This window comes from Trachurus japonicus, chromosome 1 (genome assembly GCF_045865225.1).
Source record: "Trachurus japonicus isolate A0001 chromosome 1, Traja_1.0".
Classification (NCBI taxonomy): Eukaryota; Metazoa; Chordata; class Actinopteri; order Carangiformes; family Carangidae; genus Trachurus; species Trachurus japonicus.
In genome coordinates, this window is record NC_140907.1 from 5,870,897 (window position 1) to 5,897,338 (window position 26,442).

The 26,442-nt window shown below is 45.1% G+C and overlaps 1 protein-coding gene across 3 annotated transcripts in view; it reads right to left on the reverse strand.

The window, feature by feature from the left end:
• The window catches only part of crebbpa (CREB binding lysine acetyltransferase a), a 91,620-nt gene that overhangs the window by 50,902 nt on the left and 14,276 nt on the right, over positions 1-26,442 (reverse strand). For all 3 annotated transcript variants that reach the window (XM_085801688.1, XM_085801600.1, XM_085801771.1), the window contains exon 2: positions 9,571-10,301. In XM_085801688.1, the coding sequence (XP_085657814.1) occupies positions 9,571-10,301 (731 nt within the window). The remainder of the gene's footprint in view (positions 1-9,570; positions 10,302-26,442) is intronic.

Sequence of the window (26,442 nt, forward strand, 5' to 3'; positions counted from 1 at the left end):
TTTACCCGAGTGAGGAAAACGAATTTGATTGGTCGTTATCGAGCGGGCGGGATATTCAAAGCTTGGGGCGAGACCGAGCTCCGTGTGTGTGTGCGTGTGTCAGACGTTTGAATGACGGATTACGGATCCAATATCAGTGGCTGATGAATCGTGTACAGGCTGACGTATAATCCGTGCGCCTGCATTATCCAATGCGAAAAAAAAAACTACACTAAAATACACACTTTCATCCCGGATTTACTCAAAAATAGAATTTTGCACAAAGTTTGACCTACATCGTCTGATAGATGAGTTATTACACTAATTTTATGATCCAGAGTGGGCAGGGCTTGAAATTAGCGGTCGCCACTCGCCATTTGCGACCCAGATTTCTCTGTGGCGAGACAGATTTTTAACTGTCTCGCCACTTGGCGAGCTAGAAAAAAAGAGACTCCCAATCTGTTTCCAGGGTTTCCCCCAGTGTATTATAAGCTTATAGTCACCTGACAACGTCACAACGTAGTCGCGCATAACGGGACACGTGACGGACATCATGCTTATCAGACCGCTGCTGCTTCACAGCTGACCGAGAGGAACGCACCGAGTCCACGTTAACGTGAGCCGAGCCGCGGCTCCAAAAGGCTCAGTCAGCTGCTGTAGCAGCTGGTAGCTGGTAGCTGTTAGCACGCCGGAGTCGGTGGTCGGACTATCCGACGGACGGACGGACGGACGGGGGGGTGGGGGGTAGTATTTGAACACTGTACAATCAGCGCGATATAGCGTATTTACGAGCGGCAAAGCGCCAACTGTCCATGCGCCCGTGTCTGTGTGTGTATGTGCGTGCGCGCGCGCGTGTGTGTGTGCGTGCGTGCGTGCGTGCGAGAGAGAGAGACGGCAGGTGGACTGACAGGCAGAGATGAGAGTTGGTGAAGCGCTGTTTAAAAATTATTATTATACTGTTCTTCTTTGAGTGGGGTGGGATTGTGGGAGGGATAAAAAAAACTGGGGAAAAAACGGAAGAATGGAAGTCTCTATGTCACGTTGTACTGTCATGTTGCTACCTGTGAAATTGCTTCCATTAAAGAAAGTCATCAAAAAAAAAAAAAAAAAAATATATATATATATATATATATATATATATATATATATATATATATTTTTAGGCTGCCACACATAAACTACTGTTATTCCAGAAAAGTTGAAAGGTCATCGTCTACAGAGCACAATTGATTGAGAAGAACAGGATGACTGTTATATGGTACTACTATGACTGCTATATAACTAGTGACGTCGAAATACAATAGTGAAGCAACTTGTTGGTTTTGGCTAGTAAAAAATCTGTCTGGCGAGTAACTTTTTTGACCTACTAGCCACTTGGCTAGCCACTTGGCTAGTAGGTCAAAAAGTTAATTTCAAACCCTGAGAGTGGGCTTAAATTCAATTTTCTTTTCTGTACACCTTTAACATCTTTATTTTTTACACTAAATTACATGTTGTAGTATCGATAAGAGTATCGGTATGGGTATCGGTATCGATAAAATCCTAACGATATACATCCTAGTGTTGAGTCTAAAAAGCCAGGCTCTCCTGTACTGCAAAGGTGGCTCTCTTTTAAACCGACTAGATCACCACGGTAATTTATGGTCCGACCAGGTTATGTTCAGAGTTTAATCATAAAACCAGTGGCGAAAGTACCATTAATGCAAGTAATGCCGTTGCATTAGGGCCCGTGGCCAAAAAAGGCCCGCGGTGAACGGTAAAAAATAAATAAATAATAATAATACAACTTTTTTTTTTTTTAAAGTATCAATTGGTAGTATAGGCTACTGTATTAAATCATCTTGGCTTTTACATCATTACTGTAATTCATTAACGTTATTCTGGATTATGAACATGCGCGCGGGCATAGCCGGTGACAGGTGACAGTTCTCCTGTTGTCGGCAGCGCGGCGGCGCAGCGCCATCCCTGACCATCTCTCCCTGTCTCTTTCTCTCTGTGTCTCTCACGAGCAGTGACACGTTCAGCGCCGAGACAGCGGACAGCGCTGTCACTCACTCAGGGCCCCGTTCCAGATGGATACGGCTTTTTTGAATCTGGATAAATAGGCTACTTTATCAGATCGGCATCGCGTCCAGACGGACGGCGTTTTCGGGGGGGTGAAAACGGTATTTTTTTTAAACGTGTCCCAGAGTGGGAAAATCTGAGAACGCCGCCCCAGTCTGGACGCCCAAAACAGATTTTTTCTGAAACGATAATGTCATGCCCCCCACCACTCTACCTGTAACCTGAGACACACCACTGCAGCAGGCAACACATTGGACGTAACAACAACGGCCGACTACCGTCGGGTCGCTCAGACACTGCGGCTGAATCACACCTGTTTAATCATCAGTGATATTTACTCTGACACAACTCCCTGTCAACATTTAATCCCATGTTTGAGTTTGAATACAGCGGGGACTTTCTGTCTTCTTCTCTGTCTTTAGTGTTTATGTGTGGCAACGCTACAGCGCCACACACGCTCCACACAGGCCTGGAGTAGCCTATATACTACAGTCTAACCCCCCCCCCCTTATTATTATAGGGCCCGCAAATTTTTTTTGTTGCATTAGGGCCCGTAGCAGACAACTTTCGCCACTGCATAAAACTATCGATAAAAGCGCCGCTGTTTCACTATTTAACTCATTTACAGCTGGCATCAGCTTTACTTTGAAAGTCCAGTGGAGCTGGATCAGAACGGAGCGTTTGTACGGAGGGAGAGATCAGCTGATCCGCTGCTGTTGACTTTCTCTCTGAGCGTCTCCGCTGAGAGCTGTCTCCGCCTCCTCACCCGTCAGGAGCTCATTATATATTAGACTATAGCCTATATCTTATTTTTTATACAGTCATTCACCACTGAAAGAAGTTGTCCACAGCAGGACAGATGGATAATCGGTAAAGTTAATAATTTCACTTAATGTGGCCATGAATAAATCAATTTCGATGTTTTGCCTGTTATATTTCAGTGTTGCCCAAACGCAAATCTTGAATAAGTCTTTGTTGTCTTTGTACAGAGACAATATGAGATTTGCTTGTAGCCACAGCACATAAAAAAAACACTATTTTCATACGCACACAATAAAACACACACTCGTATTCTATAATTTCGATCAGTGAAATATGTGAAAACAATATAAAATACAATTTAAAAAAACTTGTTGCTCTAGTTTATTTAATTTAAATGAATAAAGCTTCATATTTAAAAGTAGCGCAATGTTCAGCTGTCAGAAATTAACAGCAGCCTCCTCTTTTGTCATATTTGCAGCAACACTGATGCTTCAGGCTGCGATCGTGCTTCGCTCTACTCTCTCCATTAAAGGGATAGTTCAACATTTTGGCAAATTGGCCCACTGCCATAATCGCTATAGTCATAGCAGTAGGTTCGTTACCTTTATTTGTCAGTGTAAGCTATTTTTAGAACGGAGGAGCGGAGCGTCAGGCTGCTCGGAGCTACGCTATGGAGGCTAAGGGAATTTCTTGGTTTCCCTCATCAAACTCATCAGATACACAATCCCAAAACTCCAAAACGCTTTCGTGGACAAGTTGTGAGCTGCACAATCATCACGCTATGAGATAATAATGGAACATTACGAAATGGAGCCGTTTTCAAGGTAAATACAGAGACTGCTTGCTGAAAAACTGGATGCAATTAAAATGTTCTATTGAGAAAACTCAAACTCGGCTGCAGGTGCAGCGGCTACTGTAGGCATCTCAGGTAAACAGGAAGAGAGCGTGGTGATGGCGGGCGTTTTCCGCCGCTGGACTGACCGTCATTATGCTGCAACCATCTCACACCTGAGCATCTTGACCTGCTCATCTTCAACAAGAGTTATTTGACTGGAGTTACTTCCTATCTCTGCGGGCTGGGTATCTTTTAACCCATTCCCATTAACTGTATCCATCAGACCCAGCACCCCGGTTTAACCCATGGGCCGACGCAGCTCCAGGCTGCGGGTCAGGATGGGCTGAGAATATAACCTGTACTTTGGTTCAGAGCCTTGGGCTGCACATGTTTTTTTTTTGTTCCATTTTTTATTAAACAATTTCAACCGCCACTGTTTAACATCAATAGCGTTAATTTCACCCAATGATGGAATAAAGGAAATTTATTCAAATGCACTTTCCTAATTTGAAGCATTAATGTTCATCTATTAAAGCAGAAGTAAGCGATCCGGTCGTTTTGGCTAATGCTGCGTTCCAGGCAGGCTTTTGAAACTGTAAGTTACAGCTTCAAGTCACGACTTAGGAGCGTTCCGTAACCCGTAAACTCGTGTTTTTCCGACCTGTTGTCTGTGAAAGTCACTATAACGGCCACTCGTAACTTCCGACCCGTGAACTCGTACCAGATCGAACTGGTACGACTTCACAGGTCGGAAAAACACGAGTTACGGGTTGCCTTGAACACACCATAACTTCTTGTCAGCCGATGGAGTTAGCAGTCCCCGCCCTCGTCATGGATCTATTGGTCCTCGTCCCTACGTCACCACATTCACGCGTCGCGCATCCCTTGGCTGCACACACAGCCCTTCATGCCGTTCTCTCTCCTCATTGGATAAAACTTGTAGGATACAAGAAAAGTTTTCTCCTCGGCTCAGAGCAGAGTGACTGACAGACCCGTGTTTCAGACCAAACACTCTATGTAAGTGATTACTGTCGGAAGATATAACTATTTAAGACTTATATTAACGCAAACATTTCGCTTACTTCTGCTTTAATTTCCTGTGACGTAATACATCAGTTACAAAAATATCAGTTGCCAGTTGCCAACTTCAACACTTGTAATGCTGAATAATGATTGATTTTTGTTTGAATTCCTTTTAGGTGTTGATCTAACTATAGGATCATTTTAAAAGATGTTATTTGTGGTGCTGTTATTTGATTACGAAGCAGATAAAATAATAGAAACAGCCCAATAACAACCCGCTAAATGGTTCTAAATTTGAGCAGCACATCTGTAAAACATTTTAAACAAAAACTGAACATTATATACCTTGTAAAATCTACAGCAGAACTCATGTATTAAAACTTGGCTGCTATTTTATAAAACGTACCTCACTAAAGCAGTGAGGTTAAATTACAGTGACAGAAGAGTTTACCCATATTGCCCTCCTTCAAGTGCCTTGACTGCATAAATCACACTACAAGGTGCCAGAGGGATTAAAACCCCTGTTAGTGCCATGCTTTACACACTGATCAACTTGCTGCTCTCTCATCCACTGAGCTGCTGAGAGACCAGACCAGACTCTGCCATGCCAGGCCAGGCTGTATCCCCTCAGGCTGTTGACACCGCTCCAACAGACCAGATAAAAAAAGACCCAGCTGAGACGACCAGACACTGGCAGCCTTTCAACACAGCTGAGCACTGAGCAGGCGGTCACACACACTCACTCACACACACACACACACACCGCTCTCCTCTCTTCCCATTCAGCCCCACTGCTCTCCAACACACTCCACACATCGGCAAGCAGGACGGTCGCCACCTATCATCTCGCCGCTCTACTGCCAGGTCACGCTATTCCTTTTCCTCGCCGCGCTCGCTCCCTCTGTCATTCTAACTGATTAAGTGGTTTACAATACCTGTCCTCCCCTACGTGACTGACGAGGCAAGCAGCCGCCCAATAAGCCAGAGAAAGCAAAGGGGAGTGTCCACGCATTTACAGCAAACAAAAGGGAGCGCGAGGCCCGGGAGAAGGAGCGACAGCAGCCTCGACCCGACACAAATGCCCAAAAGGAGATTTACAACCTGCGAGTAAAAAAAAGCACAATGGAGGAAGCTGCACACTGGGTCTGGTGGTTTTTCTCCTCTGGAGCCGTTGGTGACATGATAATCACAGGAAACTGGCCGAGCTTACGACACACACACAGGCACCAGAGTCAAAATGCTGACAGTCCCCCTTCAAAGTCACTTACTCTTTGGTTTCTAATCTCTTTTGTGGTTACAGCTCATGTACATTCTCTATTCAACAAAGGATTTCAACACACAGATTCACCATCTCTCCCTAGTCTCTTTCTCAGAAGCTGGCAGCATCTGTCTGTGTTGTGGTTACGTACTGCTTTGGTGTCTTGGCTCTGACACACAGCCAGTAGAGTAGATGGCTTCCTACTGATTTCCTGTGAAACCACATTGGTGGCGAGCTCATGTTTAACTCATTGAGTGCCATTGACGTATATATACGTCAATCAAAATCCAACGCTTGAGTGCCATTGACGTATATATACGTCAAATGCACTTTTCTGCGGCTGGTAAATGGGGACGCTGTTGCGCACACTGTGAGTAATTTTGGGGCTTCTGGGATGTGTAGAACGAAGAAGACTGTAGATCAGAGCAAGAAGTGAAGAAGAAGGAGAAGACGAGCACGATCGGTACAGAGATAAAAAAGTTGGGAAAAGTTTCTATTTCTAGAGGAAAACGACGGGCAGAGCCTGGAACAAGTGTAACGTGGAGCTGGAGGAAAGCTTAGCCACGGATGCTATTAGCATAGCTCCAGCATGAAGTGATCAGAGGAGGCAGGAAAGGTAAACTCATTTAGATGATCAGCACCGAAATGCCGAAGCGAAAGCGGATCGCGGAGTCAGTTTCACCTGTCTAACCGACGTCGTGACGACGAACCGAGAGATCAGCGCGGTGCGTCGCTGCCGCGGCCGCGTCCAGCACAGAGGCTGAAGACGACACGACGTCTCCCTCCCTCCTTCAGAGACGAGGAGATGCAGCAGGGGAGAGGGGAGGAGAAGGAGGGGAGGGGGGAGGAGGGGGTTAGGAGAGGGTGAGGGGGCAGCAACTGCAGGAGGAGTAGGAGAGCAGGCATCACTCTGCAGAGTAAGACTCCTACTTGCTGTATTTTAGTTTTTTTTTGTTTTTTTTGTACAATGAAAAAACATGTGAAATGAAATTTTCAGACGTCTTACATGTTTTTGAAGCCAAAATTAAAACGGATAAATCACTGTTTTTCTTGAGAGACTCTCTTTCACAAAAATGCATTTTTCTCAGCTTTCTAGAAAAAAGTGGTCTTTTTGGTGCAACCAGGCTCTATTCAACTTAAGATAAATCAAGAATGGAACAAGGTACAAACAAATGTTTTTTTCCCTAGTTAAATAGAGAGTCTCCTCTTTCCTTTGAGCTGTTTGGTGTTTTCAGAGTCATAGTACAAAATACTCTCTGGGTCTTGACATATTACTCAGAATGCCCCAAAACGCTGGCACCTGGCACTGACCATTTTATAAAAGGTCTGGCACTCAATGAGTTAAGCAGCCCATGACATTATGAACTCACTCTCTCTCACACATACACACAAACGCAATCACACACACTCGCGTGACTGTTGAAGAGTCCCAAGATTAATCTTAACAATGACTGAGCATTTGACAGCCGAGTCAATATCCCATTCCTTGCCAAAAGTGAGAGCACAGCTGCCAAATGAGGAATGCACATTTCATTTCTTACTCATCGGAGTAGTGGGAATGAGCAGAGAGGGAGAAAAGATTGTGCATATGAACCAACAGAGCAACAGATGACAGATGTACAGATACAGACGCACAAAGCCCAAACACAAAAAAAAAGGGAGCAATTTGAAATGTGGGAGGAACTCCAGGTCCTCGTCAGTGCTCTCTAAGGTTTTGGTTTGCTGCCATAGTGAGTCTTTTGAGAGAAAGCGTGAGTGATGATATGGTTGCTCATGAAACATCTCCACTCTGATTAACTAGCCCAATAACTGGACATGAAGTTGAGCGCAAGCAATTATCACACTGTTACAACCGCATTACAAAAACAAGCCACTACATCCAGACTAAGCCTCCTTCCTAATATGAGGCTGTTTGATTCACAGTTGGTAATTCATTGGGATTTGACAGTTTGCCATATGTCCGGAGACATGCAAGACATTTTCAAATTCAAGAGGCGGTGACCGTAGATCATCCGGGAAAGCAGTGACAAGAACCACTGTGCATATCCTTTTGGTAAAAAGACAAATAAAACTGAAGAAGAGAAAAACATTTACATAACTATTAGATTCTGAACAGAAGTGGTGCTGCTGAGAAAACCAGCTGTTTAAGATTCATGGGTATCACTCATATGGTGGAAATGCACCCAATAGGCATGTGCCAATAAAATTGGAGAAGAGGACGGCAAGACTTTGTAAACAATACGGTACAATGCACTATTTTTTTCAAAATAACTACTTAGCCCAGGATTGACAAATCCCAGTGAGTTCCAAGTTTCCAAGATCATATTAACTGTCAGGGCTCGACAGTGCGACTGTTTTGCTCGCATTTGCGAGTTGATAATATCCCGTGCGAATAAAAAATTGCATTCAGTCGCATCAGTGCGACTCCGACCGAAACTGCATGCACCGCTTTGCATGCTGTTTAACCTGAGCAGTATTTCCCCCCGCCCCCCGCCGCCTGTTTGGTGATTTTGGCCGCCGCCTGGATTAAAGCTTGTGTACATCGGGGCCGTTCAAATATAATGTCTTTTCCGCACATTATTTTCAAGTTAGACGCGCATCATGCACGCCAAGGCGACACCGTAGCAGCGCACATTCAGTGCAACGCGCTTTTTTCCGTGCATGTTTGACCTGCTTCTTCCTCCGGTACACGGTCTCTCCTACTGTTTCACACGGAGCTCTGCCCCGTTTCTGCCCCCTTAGGTGGAAAGACGTGGCCTCCGAGGCTACCGCGGAGCTATCAAAAAAAAAAAAAAAACGCTCGTCGCGGTGAGAACAGCTGACATGTGGTCACAGTCTCACAGTGCAACATTCATATAAACTTCAACCTCAAAGCTCCCTGTCTTACCTGTCCCTGAACATCACACAGGGGCAACATGGAGCTGCTTGTGTGACAGGTTGTTGAGGAAAAATGTTTGGTTTAGTGTAGAGCCCTGTATGTAATGTTCAGCTTTTTATACTGAGGGAAATATAGGTTCACTGCTCATCAATACCCCCACCCCTGGGCCACATGCACACACATACAGCGCAAAACTAAAAACTAATATTGGTTGTAATAAATATTCTATTTTCTCACAAATATTTGCATTGTTTGTCTTTCCTGATTTTTGTTAAAGCAAAGAGCCAGTTATAACATTAGAAATTAGTCTACAAGGTTAGGATTATAGGCCAAATCTACTTTATTTGTTTGAAAATGATATTTTCACCAAAACTGCAAAATTTTTATTGTGCTACTAAAAAATGTGTGCGCTACTAAATTTTTCAGCATGGTAGCACAGTGCTACTTGGAAAAAAGCTTAGTGTCAAGCCCTGACTGTGACTTGTTAGTCTGGATCAGCAAAGATGCACAGGAACGGGGCTCAGAGCAACAACAAGCAAAAACTCATCACCATCAACCGTCTTATTACATCAGTCGCCTGTCAGGAGTTTGCACGCTTTCAAAATGACCCCGATTCATTAGTGTCAAAATGTTTAAATAGTTTCCACCCACGATCTAATCCACGTCAAATCAATCATTTTATGCAAATGATAGATGCAGTTTTATATTTGATCCTGTAGTCATGAAATGCACATGCACCAACGCAAAACTGAAAATAAGGCTGTGACTCACCTTGTTCATGCTGCCTGCTTGTTGGGCTGCACTGAGGGTGGCGTGAGCCCCCATCTGCTGCCCCCCCGCGGTGAGGGTCTCTGCCAGAGCACTACCTGCTCCTCCTGGTCCTGGTGCTGCTCCCTGCATTGTTGGTCCCTGATACTGCATGCCCGCCACCCCCGCCCCCCTCCCTCTGCCGGCTCCGAGTCCCAGGCCACCGTTCATCACCTGTCCGGGCTGGGGCTGCCCCCCCTGGGCCAGCAGCCCGGTGTGGCCCTGGTTATTGTTCATCATGGCCTGGTTGAAGCCTGCTGCATTCCGGCCCATTGTTGCAGTATTGTTGTTGTTGTTCTGTCCTACTATTCCAGTTGGTGTTCCAGCTTTTTGGGCCTGGGGGGACGGGTGGTTGTTAGGGGAGCCTTGGCCGAGGGGGCTCTTGCCCAGCGGTGTGCCCAGCTGAGGCCCCAGACCGCCTGGCTGCGGGCTGGCCGAGTTGAGCCCCGCACCGGTGAGACTGGAGGTGCTGCCGGCCCGGAGGAGCTCCGACAGCTGCTTGTGCTTGGCGGCTGCGTCCGGGACGACGGGGGCTCCACCGCCAAGGCCGGCGGGGGCACCGCCCGGTCCACCGGCTCCAGGTGCTGCTCCGCCGTTTGAAGGCATCCCACCCATCAGGCTTAAATCTCCGCCGTTTGGGATCAGCTCGTCTGGAAGGTCATTCTCCAGGTCATCCCAGGACAGTGATCCCAGATCTAAGAGAGAGGAGAGAAAATGTTTTACTAGATTTCAGAAGAGTTTGTTTTAGGGCTGGGTGGTACGACCAAATTTTCATGTCACATTTATTTATTTATTTTTAAATCATACCGGTTTCACGGTATAGACGTTTTTTTAATGCAAAAGTGGGCTTACCTACATATTCTTCTAATGGGAGAAGAATTAATGCAGAACATCAACTTTAAATTAGGGATGCACCGATTATTCGGTAACCGAATATATTCGGCCGAATATTGCAAAAAAAGCAACATTCGGCCTTCGGTGGAATGAGCGCAAAGCAAGGCTGAATATTAAAAAAAAAAAAGTCTGATAAATACGCGATCGCGACAATCGAAACGGCAGCTTAAACCCCAGCTTTATTAGTGACTCCTACTGCTGGAAAAACAACAGCAACAAGAGCAGTGGAGGGGAAGCTGCACAGCGACCGCGCGCACCGTTGCTCGCGCTCCAAGAGCCCGGTGCGTCCTGTCTGCGGCGGAGACACGGCCACTGAGAGGACTGAGTGAGGGGACCGTTCCTGTAGGCACGCACCTTTTAATGAATCATTTAAAAACCAATCACCATGAACAGCATGCTGAGTACGAGAGGGAGAGACGGCTGCAGCAGTTAAAACGAAAGTTCCTCGTCCCAGCATGTCGCCCACTCCGTCCGTGGCCGACGTCTTTTAAAACAGTGTTTCCCAACCTTGGGGTCGGGACCCCACGTGGGGTCACCTGAAATTGAAACGAGGTCGCCTGAAATGTCTAGTAGCCTAATTGATGAATTAAAAAAAATCTGACCAAGAAAGGTTAGGAACCACTGTTTTAAAAGACACCTGGGTTTTTTTGGAATGTACTTGCATCTTTCAGCACTCACAATGGGCCGATATAGGCCTAAATGAAAAACTTTATATAACTTGTTGTGCTTTTTTGATGAGCAACGGCAACTGGAATATTCAAAAACTGTCAGAATAGTCAATAAACATTTACTTTCTTTGAAAATTAAGTTTAAAAAAATATTTTATTTAAAAATTTTATAACCACTTTCGGTATTCGGTATTATTCGGTTATTCGGCCAAGCGTTTTGACTTTATTCGGTATTCGGCTTCGGCCAAAAAAATGCCATTCGGTGCACCCCTACTTTAAATAGCCCATTCTTCTGTCATAAGGACTGTGTAGTGTTGTTTTCATGTCCACACAGGTTAATGCAGCATGACACCTCAGTGTTTGTTTTTTTTTAAAGACCGCCGAAACCAAAAATTGATTTTTTGACATTATTAAAGCAGAAGTAAGCGATCCGGTGGTTTTGGCTAACTTCTTGTCAGCCGATGGAGTTAGCAGTCCCCGCCCTCGTCCCTACGTCACCACATTCACGCGCATCCCTTGGCTGCACACACAGAGAGGACCGCCCCTTTATGCCGCTCTCTCTCCTCATTGGATAAAGGTTGTAGGATACAAAGATAGTTTTCTCCTCGGCTTACAGCAGAGCAGAGTGACTGACAGACCCGTGTTTCAGACCAAACACTCTATATAAGTGATTGCTGTCGGAAGATATAACTATTTAAGACTTATATTAACACAAACATTCCGCTTACTTCTGCTTTAACATGTCAATGTAGTGTTTGGGTTCTGCTACAAGACATTTCAGCAACAAAGTCGCTAATGCAGCCATAACAGAGTATTTTAGATTAGAAAATGCAGTTTCAAAGTCTGAAAAAGTTGGATTCGGTTTTTCAGCACCCAGTCAGGTTTAATACATCAGAATTCCTAGCAACCAATCCTGTTGATTTTCTTTTTGCATCTCATTTGTTGTTCACTGTGATGGTGATAAACGCTAAACGCACTAAATCGCCAATTGTACAGTGTTCAAATTACCCCGCGATCATCTAGCACGCCTGTTTTGGCGAAACGGTTCCCAGCTAAAACACTTTCCTGCTGCACACGTTCCGGGTGGTGCTTGGGCTTTTCACTGGTATTGCGGTATATGAAAAATTCATATCAACAAAAACAAAAAACGGTTTTCGGTACGAACCGGTATACCGCATAACCGTAGTCTGTTGGTGATGTCAAGGGTGCCACGCTGAAAATGTTGTGTACACATCCATAATGAAGGAATTCACTATAGTGTTCTCTAAATTATACCAAGTAAACACTGCCACACGTGACAATAGGTGTCAAATTCACCAAGTACCTTCTCCTTGTTCACAAGCACTCCAATGGTGGGGGTATTAAAGAAGCAACATGCTATCTGGTGCTGCACTGTGGACTTGTCCCTACAGCACAAGACAGAAACAAGACGCAGTGTGATAATAAGAGCACTGCTACTGGCTGACAAACACAGTGTGACAACAGAGAGAATCCAGCAGCAACTCAGGGTTCCTGCTGAGTGGCGGTGGAATATTTGTGTCCCACCATCCAGAGGTGTGAGCGTAATGCCGAGCGCCTCCGGAGCCACGATTGGTTTGAGATTAAGTGATTAAGACAGCGAGAAGAGACCGGGGAGGTGTGTGTGTGTGTGTGTGTGTGTGTGTGTGTGTGTGTGTGTGTGTGTGTGTGTGCATAAGGGGTGTCCTCGTTCAAGAAAACCACCTTTCTGACTAATCAATGAGCAGGACTCGAGAGGATACAGGGCTCGACAGTGCGACAGTTTTGCTCGCATTTGCGAGTTGATAATAGCCCGTGCGAATAAAAAATTGCATTCAGTCGCATCAGTGCGACTCGGACAGAAACTGCATGCACCGCTTTGCATGCTGTTTAACGTGAGCAGTATCCCCCCCGCCCCGCCCCCCCTGCCTGTTTGGTGATTTTGGCCGCCGCATTGATTAAAGCTTGTGTACATCGGGGCCGTTCAGATGTAACGTCTTTTCCGCACATTACTTTCAAGGTAGACGCGCGTCATGCATGCCAAGGCGACACCGTAGCAGCGCACATTCGGTACGATGCGCTTTTTTTCCGTGCACGTTCGACCTGCTTCTTCCTCCGGTACACGGTCTCGGGCTGTGTCTCTCCTACTGTTTCACACGGAGCTCTGCCCCAGGTGAAGGAAGCCCTTAGGTGGTACGTGGCCTCCGAGGCTACCGCGGAGCTATCAAAAAAAAAACCCGCTTGTCGCGGTGAGAACAGCTGACATGTGGTCACAGTCTCACAGTGCAACATTCATATAAACTTCAACCTCAAAGCTCCCTGTCTGACCTGTCCCTGAACATCACACAGGGGCAACATGGAGCTGCTTGTGTGACAGGTTGTTGAGGAAAAATGTTTGGTGTTTTTACTGTTCTCAAATGTAAAAATGGGTCATGTTGGACCCTCAGCATTATTTAAGGCTTAAACAGCCTGCTACAACATTTTTCATTGTGCTCCTAAAAAATCTTAGTGTAGAGCCCTGTATGTAATGTTCAGCTTTTTATACTGAGGGAAATATATAGGTTCACTGCTCATCAATACCCCCACCCCTGGGCCACATGCACACACATACAGCGTAAAACTAAAAACTAATATTGGTTGTAATAAATATTCTATTTTCTCACACATATTTGCATTGTTTGTCTTTCCTGATTTTTGTTAAGGCAAAGAGCCAGTTAAAACATTAAAAATTAGTCTACAGGGTTAGGATTATAGGCTAAATCTACTCTATTTGTTTGAAAATGATATTTTCACCAAAACTACAAAATTTTTATTGTGCTACTAAAAAATGTTGTGTGCTACTAAATTTTTCAGCATGGTAGCACAGTGCTACTTGGAAAAAAGCTTAGCGTCAAGCCCTGGGATAGTCTGGTTTAATGTCCTATGTCTTTTTCTCTTTTTTTGTCCAAATCAGGAATACAAACCATCATCTGTAAAACACTAGTTGTTAATTCTTCTTCAGATACTGAAACTGTAAGTGAAAAGTGTAAGTGTTAATACAGTATGTGACAAAAGGAGAGTTGACTGTTTTAATTCAACTGCAAACAACAAACTTTTTATGATGAAGGTGGCGAAATCTGAGATCACTGACACTTTTCATCTACAGATATGGAGCTGACATGTCTGCTCTGGAGGAAGTTGATTATCCAGAGGTTAAATGTCTATTCCGTAATGTGCGGGACACACTGGCAAGGAATAATCCAACCACTTTTACAAATACATACGATTTTTAGATCATCTGGTTAGGTTGGTTAACTGGACTCGTTATCAACTCCCAGACGCGCGTGCCGTGCAGCGACCACCTCGGGTTTGTTATGTGTCAGTCAAAACATGGCAGAGGCAGCAACGGCGCTGGAGGATGAGAAGCGTGTTTTTAAAAACACACAACCGCGGATCCAAACATCTCACTCGGAGAAGCAGATGCTTTTTCACGTTACCATCTTGAGAAAAAGCTGAGCCCATTATCAGCATTCATGTCTGTGGCTTGTCGCACCATGTTTCACAATTTCCTGCTGCCGCGCTGCTGAAGGTAGCGAGAGCTGATGAATGTTACTTTCCTAGACATATCCTAATTGAATGAAGTTATCACTTAACGTATAATGAGCAGGGCCTCGGTTTTATTCCTACAGGACGGGACAGAGCAGACAGACACTCCTTCACAGCAGATTTAGTATTTGCAGGTCTTTCTAACCCCACTAAAAAAAAAAGAGATTGAGTCATTTCAGTTTGCCTTTCTGTTTGGACAGACAAACAACAGTAAGGAGCAACATTACTCTTGCAGTTACACACACACACACACACACACACACACACACGCACACACACACACACACACACACACACACACACACACACACACACACACACCACACACACACACACACACACACACACACACACACACACACACACACACACACACACACACACACAGAAGGGGAGGGGATAAGACTCAAAGGGTGAGCTGCTAGCTGCAGTGAAGACTGGTAAAATGGATTTCATTTAGGCTCTTGCGAAGTGTCGGATCAGAGTGAGAAGCTTCAGTCTGTTATTGTGTGTTTTAGAAGCTTATTCAAGGTCTGGCACCGGGCAAAACACAATCTCAGCAGAAGGTGTAACCGTTGTGTTTCTGGTTTAACAACAGTGTGTTGGACAGGTGGCAAGTCTGTTTAGAGTGGCCGTGCTCTGAAAGACATCACAGCACGGAAAAGAAGCAATTGACCATTTTCTGATCGGATCACACACCCCCTGCTTTATTTGCAAATTAATATGTATGAGTTGGAGCTAGTGACCGAGGAGAGGGAGAAAAAGCTGGAGGAGCTGAGCAAAATGATGCTCTGCAGGCAAGATGTATCCATTTAACATAGTACAATGTTTTCGGTCCATAAGGCCGCTGTATTTGGACTGATTTGACAGTGGCAGAGGCTGTCAGTTGTGGACGTGTCCAGGAAACATTTGTGTTCCATATTTGCAAAAAAATAATCGTGGCCGCATGTGGCCCAGACCACTTCCTGATGTCCTCTGAGTGATCAGATCTTAAACGTGTCTTGGGTGTGTTCACGCCAGAGGCTGACATTTTCTCGGGATTCCCGTGATTCGGGAGTCAATTTATTTTTAGTCACGTGATTGGGACGTGACGGGAAAAATGTAAACGGGAGTGAACGGGAGCGGGAGTCAACATTCAAAGAAGCACAAGGCCGGCAGTAACCCAGATGGTGCTCTCAAAACAGTCCAAAAGTTGAGTATGTGGACCAATGCACACTTCACACCCTCAATGATCACTGTCGTGGCTACGTAGCGGTGTATAACCTAACCCCTTGGTTGCACTGCATGCGGAAGCTGTGGTCGCACTGGGAGCGTACTTCTCCTCTCTCCGCGCCCGTCAGACATCGACTGCAGTCGCCCATACTCGTATTCACTTGGTTTTCCACGCACACATGTCATTTTAAACGTGTGTGTGTGTGTCTCGTGTGCGGGTCTCTGACTGCAGTGGGGACTATCATGGATCCGCTCTGTGACACTGCGAAACTGACCGCCGGTGAGCGCTGTGGGACGGGACCAGGGATCAGACAGCACCCGCTAGTGTTGTCACGATACCAACATTTTGGTACCGGTATCGGTACCAACATGTTTTTCGATACTTTTCGATACTTTTCGGTACTTTTCCAAATAAAAAGAGAACACAAAAAATGTCATTATTGACTTTATTTTAATAGAAAATCTTAGAACTATAACATATGTATCAGTAATCAGTAAATCAGTAAACAGTTACTGCTGCTGCAGGATTTAAATTTCCATCTATATTAATCTGAACTCTTCCTAAATTAAAACATATATCAACTTGTTTTCTTTGCATTATTTGAGGTCTGAAAACACAGCATCTTTTTTTGTTTTTTTGACCAGTTGTAAATTTTGGGAGAAATTGTTATCAGTAGTTTATAGAATGAAACACAAATGTTCATGTTACTCAAACACACACCTATTGTTTCCCATATGTAGGCCAAATTGATTCTGCTCACTCACTCGCTCGCCTCCGCTCAAATTACAATGCGGCGACTTAACGCGGCGACGTCACCGCTGCCTGCGGCGCAAAATGAAAGTACCGGTCCCATCTAAGAGCAGTATGGTACCGTTTTAAATGTGTCAGTACCCCGGTACCACTCTAGTACCGGTATACCGAACAACCCTAGCACCCGCTAATGGTGACAGCGGAGATACGAGAGAGACTGCCGTGCCGTGTAAAAAAAACAACAACAAAAAAGTGTCACATCAAGACTTCCTGTATCTGGCCCTTCAAAATAAAAGCCCCATAGCTTTCATATACAGTTCAGTCATTGATATAACTGAATTTTGACAAGACACGGCTCCAAATGTTTTTTTGTTTTTTTTCCTGCGACCAATCGACCAATGAAATTTTGGTCGGCGAATGCTTTTTTGGTCGACTATTTGGGGGCAGCCCTAAAAGAAAGAAAGAAAAAGAGAGAGAGGGAGAGAGAAAGGACGAGTAGGGCGTTCATTATCGCTAATTGAAATAACAAAACAAAACGGTAGATGTGGACGGGACAAGACTGAAAACAACACTCCCGTGTGAGCCTCTAGTTCACACCCGTTCTTAGACCTGATCACCTGAGACAGATGTTGATATCAGGTCTGAATGGGGTTATGACAACAAAAGCCAGATGTTGGGCATTGTTGTCTGATGTAAAAAGGGGAGTAGAGTGAGAGAATCACCACCTACTGTCTGCTGCTGCCTGATGTCTACACTGAGTCAGGATCCTGCCTTTGATGAGGCTACAAGGTCTACACACTGTCCTGAGTAAACACTAGGGGTGTGTATTGGCAAGGACCTCACGATACGATACGTATCACGATACTTGGGTCACGATACGATATATTGCAATATCCAAATTTTGTGATATATTGCGATATTACATAGTTCGTTGAAAAACTAACAATGTATCATGCATCTTTAAATCCGAGTTGTAAGCCTATATTAACATCAAATGATAGTAATTCATCACCTAATGAAAACTTTAACATCTGTGTTTTCTAATAAGATAAACTTCTCAGTCTGTTTACCTCACTTCAATCATTGATGCAAAATGGGCAAATATATGCATCTGACAAACTGAACTGTTTCCATAGCCTACAAGTTCAAATTAATGAAATACAAACATGTAGACTGCTGCACTACTAGGCTACAAGTAAAAATAAATTAAATATGTAGTTTTACATTTAAATAAAAATGTTAAATTGAAAATGAAATATAACCATAGTATCTCAGACTGACATACTGTAGCCTATATTTAATGAAATGTAATGAAAAAACATCTGATACAGGATACAGATCCTCTACATCAGACTCAAAATAATAACAACATACAGAAATTAAACACAAATATACCAACCTATACATAATCACTTCAATACATACAACAGAATAATCCAATATTATTCTTTACACTCTGGTGCTACCACGTCCTGTCTGGCAATAAAGGCTGCAGTCACACACAGACACTGGCAGTGAGAGACACTCATCCGTCACACAAACACAACAAACAGCTGTGGATTTCCCCGTGTGCTGAGCAGTGAGCGGAACCTACCGCGGCGTCTCGCATCACAACAACACCAGCTCCCGTTAGCTTAGCGGCTAGCGGAGCCTGTTGGCTCTACAGTCTATGGTCAGCTCATGTAGCATTAGCTCCTCCAGCTGGGCTGCAGCGCTCGCGGTGCTCCGGTTATACCTGGTTTCTGTGACAACGTTAACACAGCGGCTCCTCCACTACGCTGAGAAGCTCTGAACAGTCTGCAGTAATCCGTGTTGTTGACGAGGGAGCGGACGTTTGGTGGCATGAGTGCAGGCGCTGTTAGCGTGTGTGGATTAGCATGTAGCCCGGCACAGACGCCGCCTGGCTCGCCCCGTCTAGGTGATCTGACAAGCCGCCTGAGGTGACGCCTCAGCGGGGTTGCACCAGGTGCAGCCCCGGGCTCTCCTGGTCCTTCACGGAGTAGAAACCCGAGCTCGTCTAGCACACTTCACCGGTGTTTGTTGTGACGGAAAGCTTTGCTACGGATGAGTAACTGTCAGTGTCGGTCGCACTGTGGCACATTCTACGCTTTATAAAACATGTGCATTATGTTTGATTTAAACACTGATGGTGCTTTCCTGATCTCTTTCTCTGATGCCGCCAACAACACCATCTACTGGGCTGAACAAGCAACTACAACTATAGTACCAAAACATTAAATTCACATTTTTTTTCACCTCAATTTATATAATAAAAGATCGATACTTGGCGTCCGTGTATCGATACAGTATCGCCGTTCAAAATATCGTGATATTGTGCTGTATCGATATTTTCTTACACCCCTAGTAAACACAGTGCTCCAGATCTGCCATGCTCGGCTGTTATCTGTTCCTTGCATCATGCGGGCAGCAGGCTCCGTGTGGTGGAAGCTTGTTTAAGGAGCCGTCACTCATTCCTCTCAGCCAGCAGTCACATGGACGCTCTCGGAGCAGCAGCGTTCCGTTCAACCACATGTGCTCAGGTCCTGCATTAATTTCAGAATGGACACACACACACACACACACACACACACACACACACACACACACACACACACACACACACACCTTGCACACACACTCTCCCACACACCAACACACAAAGCAATGTTTTGGTTAGGTAGCGCCACATGCAGTCAGGGGAGCCCCGACCATGAAAGGAGGGGGAGGGGAAACTTCTGCCTACATGCGTACATTCACTTCCTTCTTATGCTCCTTTACTTGATTATCCTTCTTCAACTGACTGATCGCCACAATGCTCTTTTTCCTGTTGTATCCAAGGGGGCAGTTGTCGGTCTGAGAAGTGAAGCTCACTTCCGCGTTCAAAAAACTGCAATCCCCTCGGATTCCTCTGGGGGCTGGTGTCAGAAAGCAGCATTCCCCATAGACCCCCGTGTTAAAATCGCCGACTTTACATCCTCAGTAAACATGTTAAAAGCCTGGTGTCAGAACGTTTTTTCGTCTCAATCGATAGTTTCTACCCCCGCACACACTCTGAGGGGGGTGAATTTTTTTTAAACTCTGCCGTTTTACTGTTATTAGGTTAAAATTCTGGCCAATTAGGGCGCGGAAACGTTGAGTGACAGGTCCGAGCAGCTCCGTGGACACCTGCTTCGAGGTCAGTGGGCGGGTTCTCGGCCGGCCAATCCAACATGGCGCTGTTCAGGCCGCCATATTGGAGTCACAAAAACGACTCCCCAGAACCAATGGGTGACGTCACGGACGCTACGTCCATTCTTTTTACAGTCTATGGTTGTATCCCCCGTGGCTCCTGTCTGGAAGTTGGTGACTATAAATACCCGCAAAAGCAGTCCCAGCAGGGGTCCAGACTAGAGCTGTCTGTCATCTGGCCTTGGGGCAGAGTGTCTGGACTGGGAGGGACAGGTGCAGCATGGCTCCTGGCAGCTTTTCACTTACTGTTCACCATCACAGCAATAAGAGAAAGGGAAAGTAACCTATCCGCTGCTTTTCAACAACAAGGGTTTCCTTGGAGTCAGTCGTCACTCTTGAGGTGGTTTACCTATTCAAGAAATGTGACAATGGAGGGAAGTATGGAGAGGAAAAAAAAAATCTGAAAAAGCTAATAAGCTATCCAACTTCAGGTTCAGGCTCTTTCCACCGGCCGGTCAGTCCAATCATGTCAAGGCTTGACGCCACTTCCAGCAAACCCCTAAGCAGCATACGAACCACAGGGGCATTGTTTACATTCCAGCCAGCAAGTATACATCAACTTCAAACCATCAAATGTGAAAGATTAATTACATCTGGGAGTGGTTTTACTGACTGAAATGTTTAAGTTAACTAGGACTTGTGAGGCTTATTGTTTGATCATTTAATTAATGGACTATTTTTAAAACTATGTGATGGATCTTATTCTCACTTTAATTACTTGTATGGAATAAAGTGAATGTGTCATTGGGTCTTTAAAGAGCAATTTTACAAATTCCAGTCCCATTTATACTTAATGTGATATTTTTAAAAAACAAAATTATCACTGTAGGGATTATTTTTCAATGAACAGCAGTGCCTCATTGCAGCTACCGGAAGAAGAAATTCAGGCACGTTTGTCCAGTTTATTGAGTTCAGCTATGGGATGGCAGCAGTGCCAAGTCAAACTCCTTGACCCAGAGTGGAAAATTACACCTTGATTACCAAAACCACATTGGCACAGGCATTCGTGGTTCCCATGGGATGGATCCTACTATGATGCTGGAAATTTTTATGATCAGGACAAGCTTTTCACTTTTGCCTAACCAACAACCCAGTCCCATCATGCTGAACGGTAGCATGTAGCTTTATTACACTAAATATAAAATGATTTAACGTAAACTTTATGCACTGTGATAAGTTTCATTGTATTGTATCGGAAAATTTCATGAACTTGGCTTTTCCCCTGCTCCACCACAACCATATATTTTTCACCAGTGTGGAAAGAAATAGCGTTTCCATTTTCATCATCTGATGACAAATTTGTTTCATGTGTTTCATAGATGCTAGTTTTAAGATTCTTGATGAGTTTGACTGTGGTATAGCAAAAGCCGTGTTTCCACTGCAGGAACTTTGGGGTAATTTTACGGGGCCAGCCCCGTTGGTGCGTGTTTCCACTGCAGGAACCTCCCCACAGGGCCATTTACAGGAACTTTTACGGGGGCCAACGGAGTACCTACTCCAGGGTAGGTACTCCGTTCGGCCCTGAAAAGCTCCTGGGTGGGGCTCGAGGTTAACCCGGCGCTGATTGGCTAAAGCTAGAGCAGGCTCTGACGCTACCAGAAACCACCAAAACAACAGGCATTTTTAAAAAGGGGAGCAGAAGGGGAGCATTACATTAGCCTAGCAGACACCGCTGTAAACAGCAGGAAGATGTACACAAATGGACCGACGATGAGGTGCAGACATTGATTGCAGTCTATGGCACCGAGGAGATTCAGAGGGGGTTTGAGTCATCGCGGCGAAATGAAAATATCAGCGCACCTCGACACACTGGGGATCCATCACGCCGCAAAACAATGCCGTGAAAAGTTAAAAAAAAAAAAAAAAAAAAAAACTCAAGCAGGATTACAATCAACCGCCATGTGCAGAAACACACAAACCAGAAACGCGCCTACCATCTCAGCTCCTTCCATCCGTCTTTGTTGTTGTTATGATTTTTGTGCATGTGCTTGTGACCTGCATGGGTGACGTCACGGTTGAAACTGTCGCACGGCGATCGAAACTCATGACGTCGCCGCGGGGTGACCGGGGTTCTGTCTGCAGTGGAAACACGGCCACTGAGAGGGCCGAGTGAGAGGACGGTTCCTGTAGAAGTTCCTACCCCCTTCCTTTACCAGGAACTCCTGCAGTGGAAACACGGCTAAAGATAGCATGGGCTCCAAAATGTTTCAAAGGGAAATCTTCATCAGAGGTTCGGGCGGAGAGATCTGTCAATGTGTGTCTGTCGTAGTGAGGAAGTCTAGACAGGAATCAGACTCATCTTCCTTTCACAAAGAAACAAAACACTGATATTGCAACCAACACTTTAGAGGTATAGTAACTTTAAAGCAGAAGTAAGTGATATATAAGTCTTAAATAGTTATATCTTCCGACAGCAATCACTTACATAGAGTGTTTGGACCGAAACACGGGTCTGTCAGTCACTCTGCTCTGCTCTGAGCCGAGGAGAAAACATTTATCGTATCCTACAGTTTTTATCCAATGAGGAGAGAGAATGGCATGCAGGGCTGTGTGTGCAGCCAAGGGACGCCGTGAATGTGGTGACGTAGGGACGAGGACTGTTATGGTGCGTTCAAGGAAACTCGTAACTCGTGTTTTTCCGACCTGTGAAGTCATACCAGTTCAATCTGGTACGAGTTCATGGGTCGGAGTGGCCGTTATAGTGACTTTCACAGGTAAAACAGGTCGGAAAAACACGAGTGGGTTGCCTGAAACGCTACAAAGTCGTAAGTTGTGACTTGAAGCTGTAATTTACGGTTTCAAAAGCCTACCTGGAACGCAGCATTAGCCAAAACGACCGGATCGCTTACTTCTGCTTTAATAGACTTTTGCTTCTATCTAGGTCTTCTGAAAATGCACGATGACATTTAGTGACATATAATCATTAACTGAAACAGCAGGATGCTGGGCGCTTTGGGTTCACTTGCTCCCAACACTGTGTCAGACTTTCCAGTGTTTTAATGGAAATCAACAACTTTTGACTGTTAATTAGGGGTGTCACGATTCTCCAAATCCTCAATTCGATTTGATTTTCGATTTTAGGGTCACGATTCGATTCTCGATTTTTTTTCTTTTTCTTACAGCACAGACGCCTATGCTATTTTCAGACTAGTCTAGTCTACGATCATTGGTTTTATTCATCAAATTTTGTACAGTAAATCTTATTTCAAAAGATGGGATATAAGTGATGCAATTTCCATAATGTATCACATTAGGCACTAATGGTCACATTTAAAGCAGAAGTAAGTGGTCCGGTCGTTTTCGCTAATGCTGCGTTCCAGGCAGGCTTTTGAAATCGTAAATTACAGCTTCAAGTCACAACTTACTGTAGCGTTCCAGGCAACCCACTCGTGTTTTTCCGACCTGTTTTACCGGTGAAAGTCACTATAACGGCCACTCGTAACTTCCGACCGGTGAACTCGTACCAGATCGAACAGGTACGACTTCACGGTCGGAAAAATACGAGTTTCCTTGAACGCACCATAACAGTCCTCGTCCCTACGTCGCCACATTCACGGCGTCCCTTGGCTGCACACACAGCCCTGCATGCCATTCTCTCTCCTCATTGGATAAAAACTGTAGGATACGATAAATGTTTTCTCCTCGGCTCAGAGCAGAGCAGAGGGACTGACAGACCCGTGTTTCAGTCCAAACACTCTATGTAAGCGATTGCTGTCGGAAGATATAACTATTTAAGACTTATATTAACACAAATATATCACTTACTTCTGCTTTAAATAATTTCTGTACAATATAAAGGTAACATGCCCCCAAAAATCATGATCCAGGGGCCAAAATTGCCCCCAAGGTTTTGAAACAAATATATTTCTCTATCTGTGCATTATCATAATTTTATTTTCATTAATTTACCGTTGTGTCTCATTATTCTCCTGATGTCGGCTTAATGTAATGTAAACGAGATTGCGCTGATACGCGAGAGTCATGTGACAGCGGGGCAGAGCTGCAGCTGCTGTGCTGCGATGGACCTGATGATCAGGTCCTGATCAGACTGGCGGTGGCCCACAGTCAATCAGTCCCGGATCCTCCACCGTCACCAGATCCCCCGAAAGCCCCCGCAAATAATACATCGACAAAAAGTGGCAAGTTGCACCTTTTCGTCGGCTTATTATTTGCGGGTGGTTGTTTTTTTTTAATCTTATAACGTCTCTGCAACATGCGGCTCTCAGTGCTGATCGGTGTTGTGCAGTTAGAGCTGTGTCTCCCTCCTGTTTCCCAGGTAGGAGGGGGACAGTAGCCCACCCAGGGCTGGGTGATAAAACGCTATAAATTGTGAAATAACTTTTCAACACACACGGACACTCACACACGGACACTCGCACACATTCATGCCTATGGTCAGTGTAGAATCGCTATTCAATCTAGTGCAGGGTTTCCCGCAGCGCTTTCCTGTTAAGGCGGCCGCCTTAACAACAAAGAGCTGCCGCCATATTCGTCGCCGCCGCCGCCGCCACCCCCCCCGTCGGACGATGGCCGCATCCTCTCACACACGTACACACCACAGAGAAGCGCGCATGCATAACAGCAGCGCGTGTTGAAAGCGAAACTTAATACGGTACGGCGCGTTGCGTCCCCCCTCCGACGATCGAGTCATGGCTTGCACAAGATGCAAAAACATTGTATTGTGATTATATGGGCAGATATTTCAGTGTAAATGGCCATCTATTCTTTTCATTATTAAATGATTTGTTGTCCAGGATGTCTCTGTAGCAACACAACACTTATGATTAGGGATGGGTACTGATAATGGCACCGGTGGTGGTGTAAACAGTAACCAGACCAAAAAGCAATGCAGATTTTGGCGCCACTGAATTTTTAATTAGGCCCTCCCCCCTGAGCTCTGTTGCTGAGCCGGTGCTACACGTGTCGCCACATCAGTTTTTTTGTGTGCAACATAAAGCTGCAGCTACGAGCTGAGTTTTTTTTAATTGCCTGTTTTTTCGGCTACAGTGGTGCGTCTAGTGTCATCACAGTACACGCACAACTCTTTTTTTCCATCCACTGTTCCACGGACCACTTGCGTTGCTGATCCCAACGGATCACGGATCAACAACAATCTGTTGCACTACTACCTGTCCATTCTTCCGCTCCGCTCACACGCTCCGACCAGCTGAGCCAGAGCACAATGGATGTGGCGCTGCACAGCTAGGTGTGTTTTATAACATCGGCAAGAAAAAACCCAATCAGCACAAGCTGCTGGTTTTGATACACTGCTGTTTTTATTATGATCATTTTGACGCTTTGTTGTGAATTTTATTTTATATTGGTTAAAAGAATAGTTCACTCAAAATTGAAATTTCACTCATTATCTCCTCCCCCTCATGTGGACTAAGGGCTGGGAGAAGTTTCAGAGTCCTCCGTGGCTTCTCTGAGTTACAGGGGGTCTCGGCGTAGCAGTGCATGTCCATATAACGGTTGCAAATGGATACCAACTGTCTTCGTAACAAAAAGACACACCAAAAAACATCCAAATACCTCCATGTTGCTCGTATGTAATGTCCGTCTTGTATTGAAGTCCCAAAATGCGAAATTGTTCCGAAAAAAATTAAATAAGTCTATTTTTCAAGCTTGTTTGTAGCGGAAGCTCCTCTTCCTGGTCTGTCCAAATCTTGCGATATTTGCGCCGGTGTCAGTATGTCATATGGACATGCAGTGCTGCACGGAGCTCCGCTGTAATGGTACAGACACACCAACTCCGTCAACCGACGTTCAGTCAACGGATTCCATTCATGTCTATGTGGAGCAGGAGCTCCGGCCGGGCGGGGCAGATGGATACAGCAGGAGGAGTTGACGGCCCCGTCGCCGTATGTGAATTTGCATAAAGTTCGATAGATTGAACTTTATGCAAATGAGGTCCGTCCAACGCAATGCGGCCGGCTCCAGAAACTTCGTTCAAACTATCAAACTAGGCGTTGTTGATCAAATATAAATCCAGATTCTGTTACTGCACTACACATTTCCCGCCTCAAATGTTTTCAGAAACATACTTTAGTGTGTTGTTTAACTGTAAAATGAGATCGTTTGTGACCCGGCCGCCATGTTGGAAACGGCAGAGCAAAACTCAAGCTCGGCACTACGTCACATAAACGTCACATAGTCCTGCCCACTCGCTGCAGCGCTCGCCGGTCCGTTGTGGCCGGATCCGTCGCCGCCGGAGTTGGTGTGTCTGTACCATAACTCAGAGAAGCCACGGAGGACTCTGAAACTTCTCCCAGCCCTTAGTCCACATGAGGGTGAGTAGATAATGAGTGAAATTTAAATTTTGAGTGAACTATCATTTTAATTTATTTAGGGCTGACCCAAAAAAATCAAAGCTTCAAAGCTTTTTTTTTTCTTCCTTTTTGACACCGGTTCTCATCGGCAATTGTTACATTAAAATGAGTAGGCGACTTGACATCCTGGAAACCTGCCTGATTTTGGGGATAAGCAGTGTTGGTTTGCCAT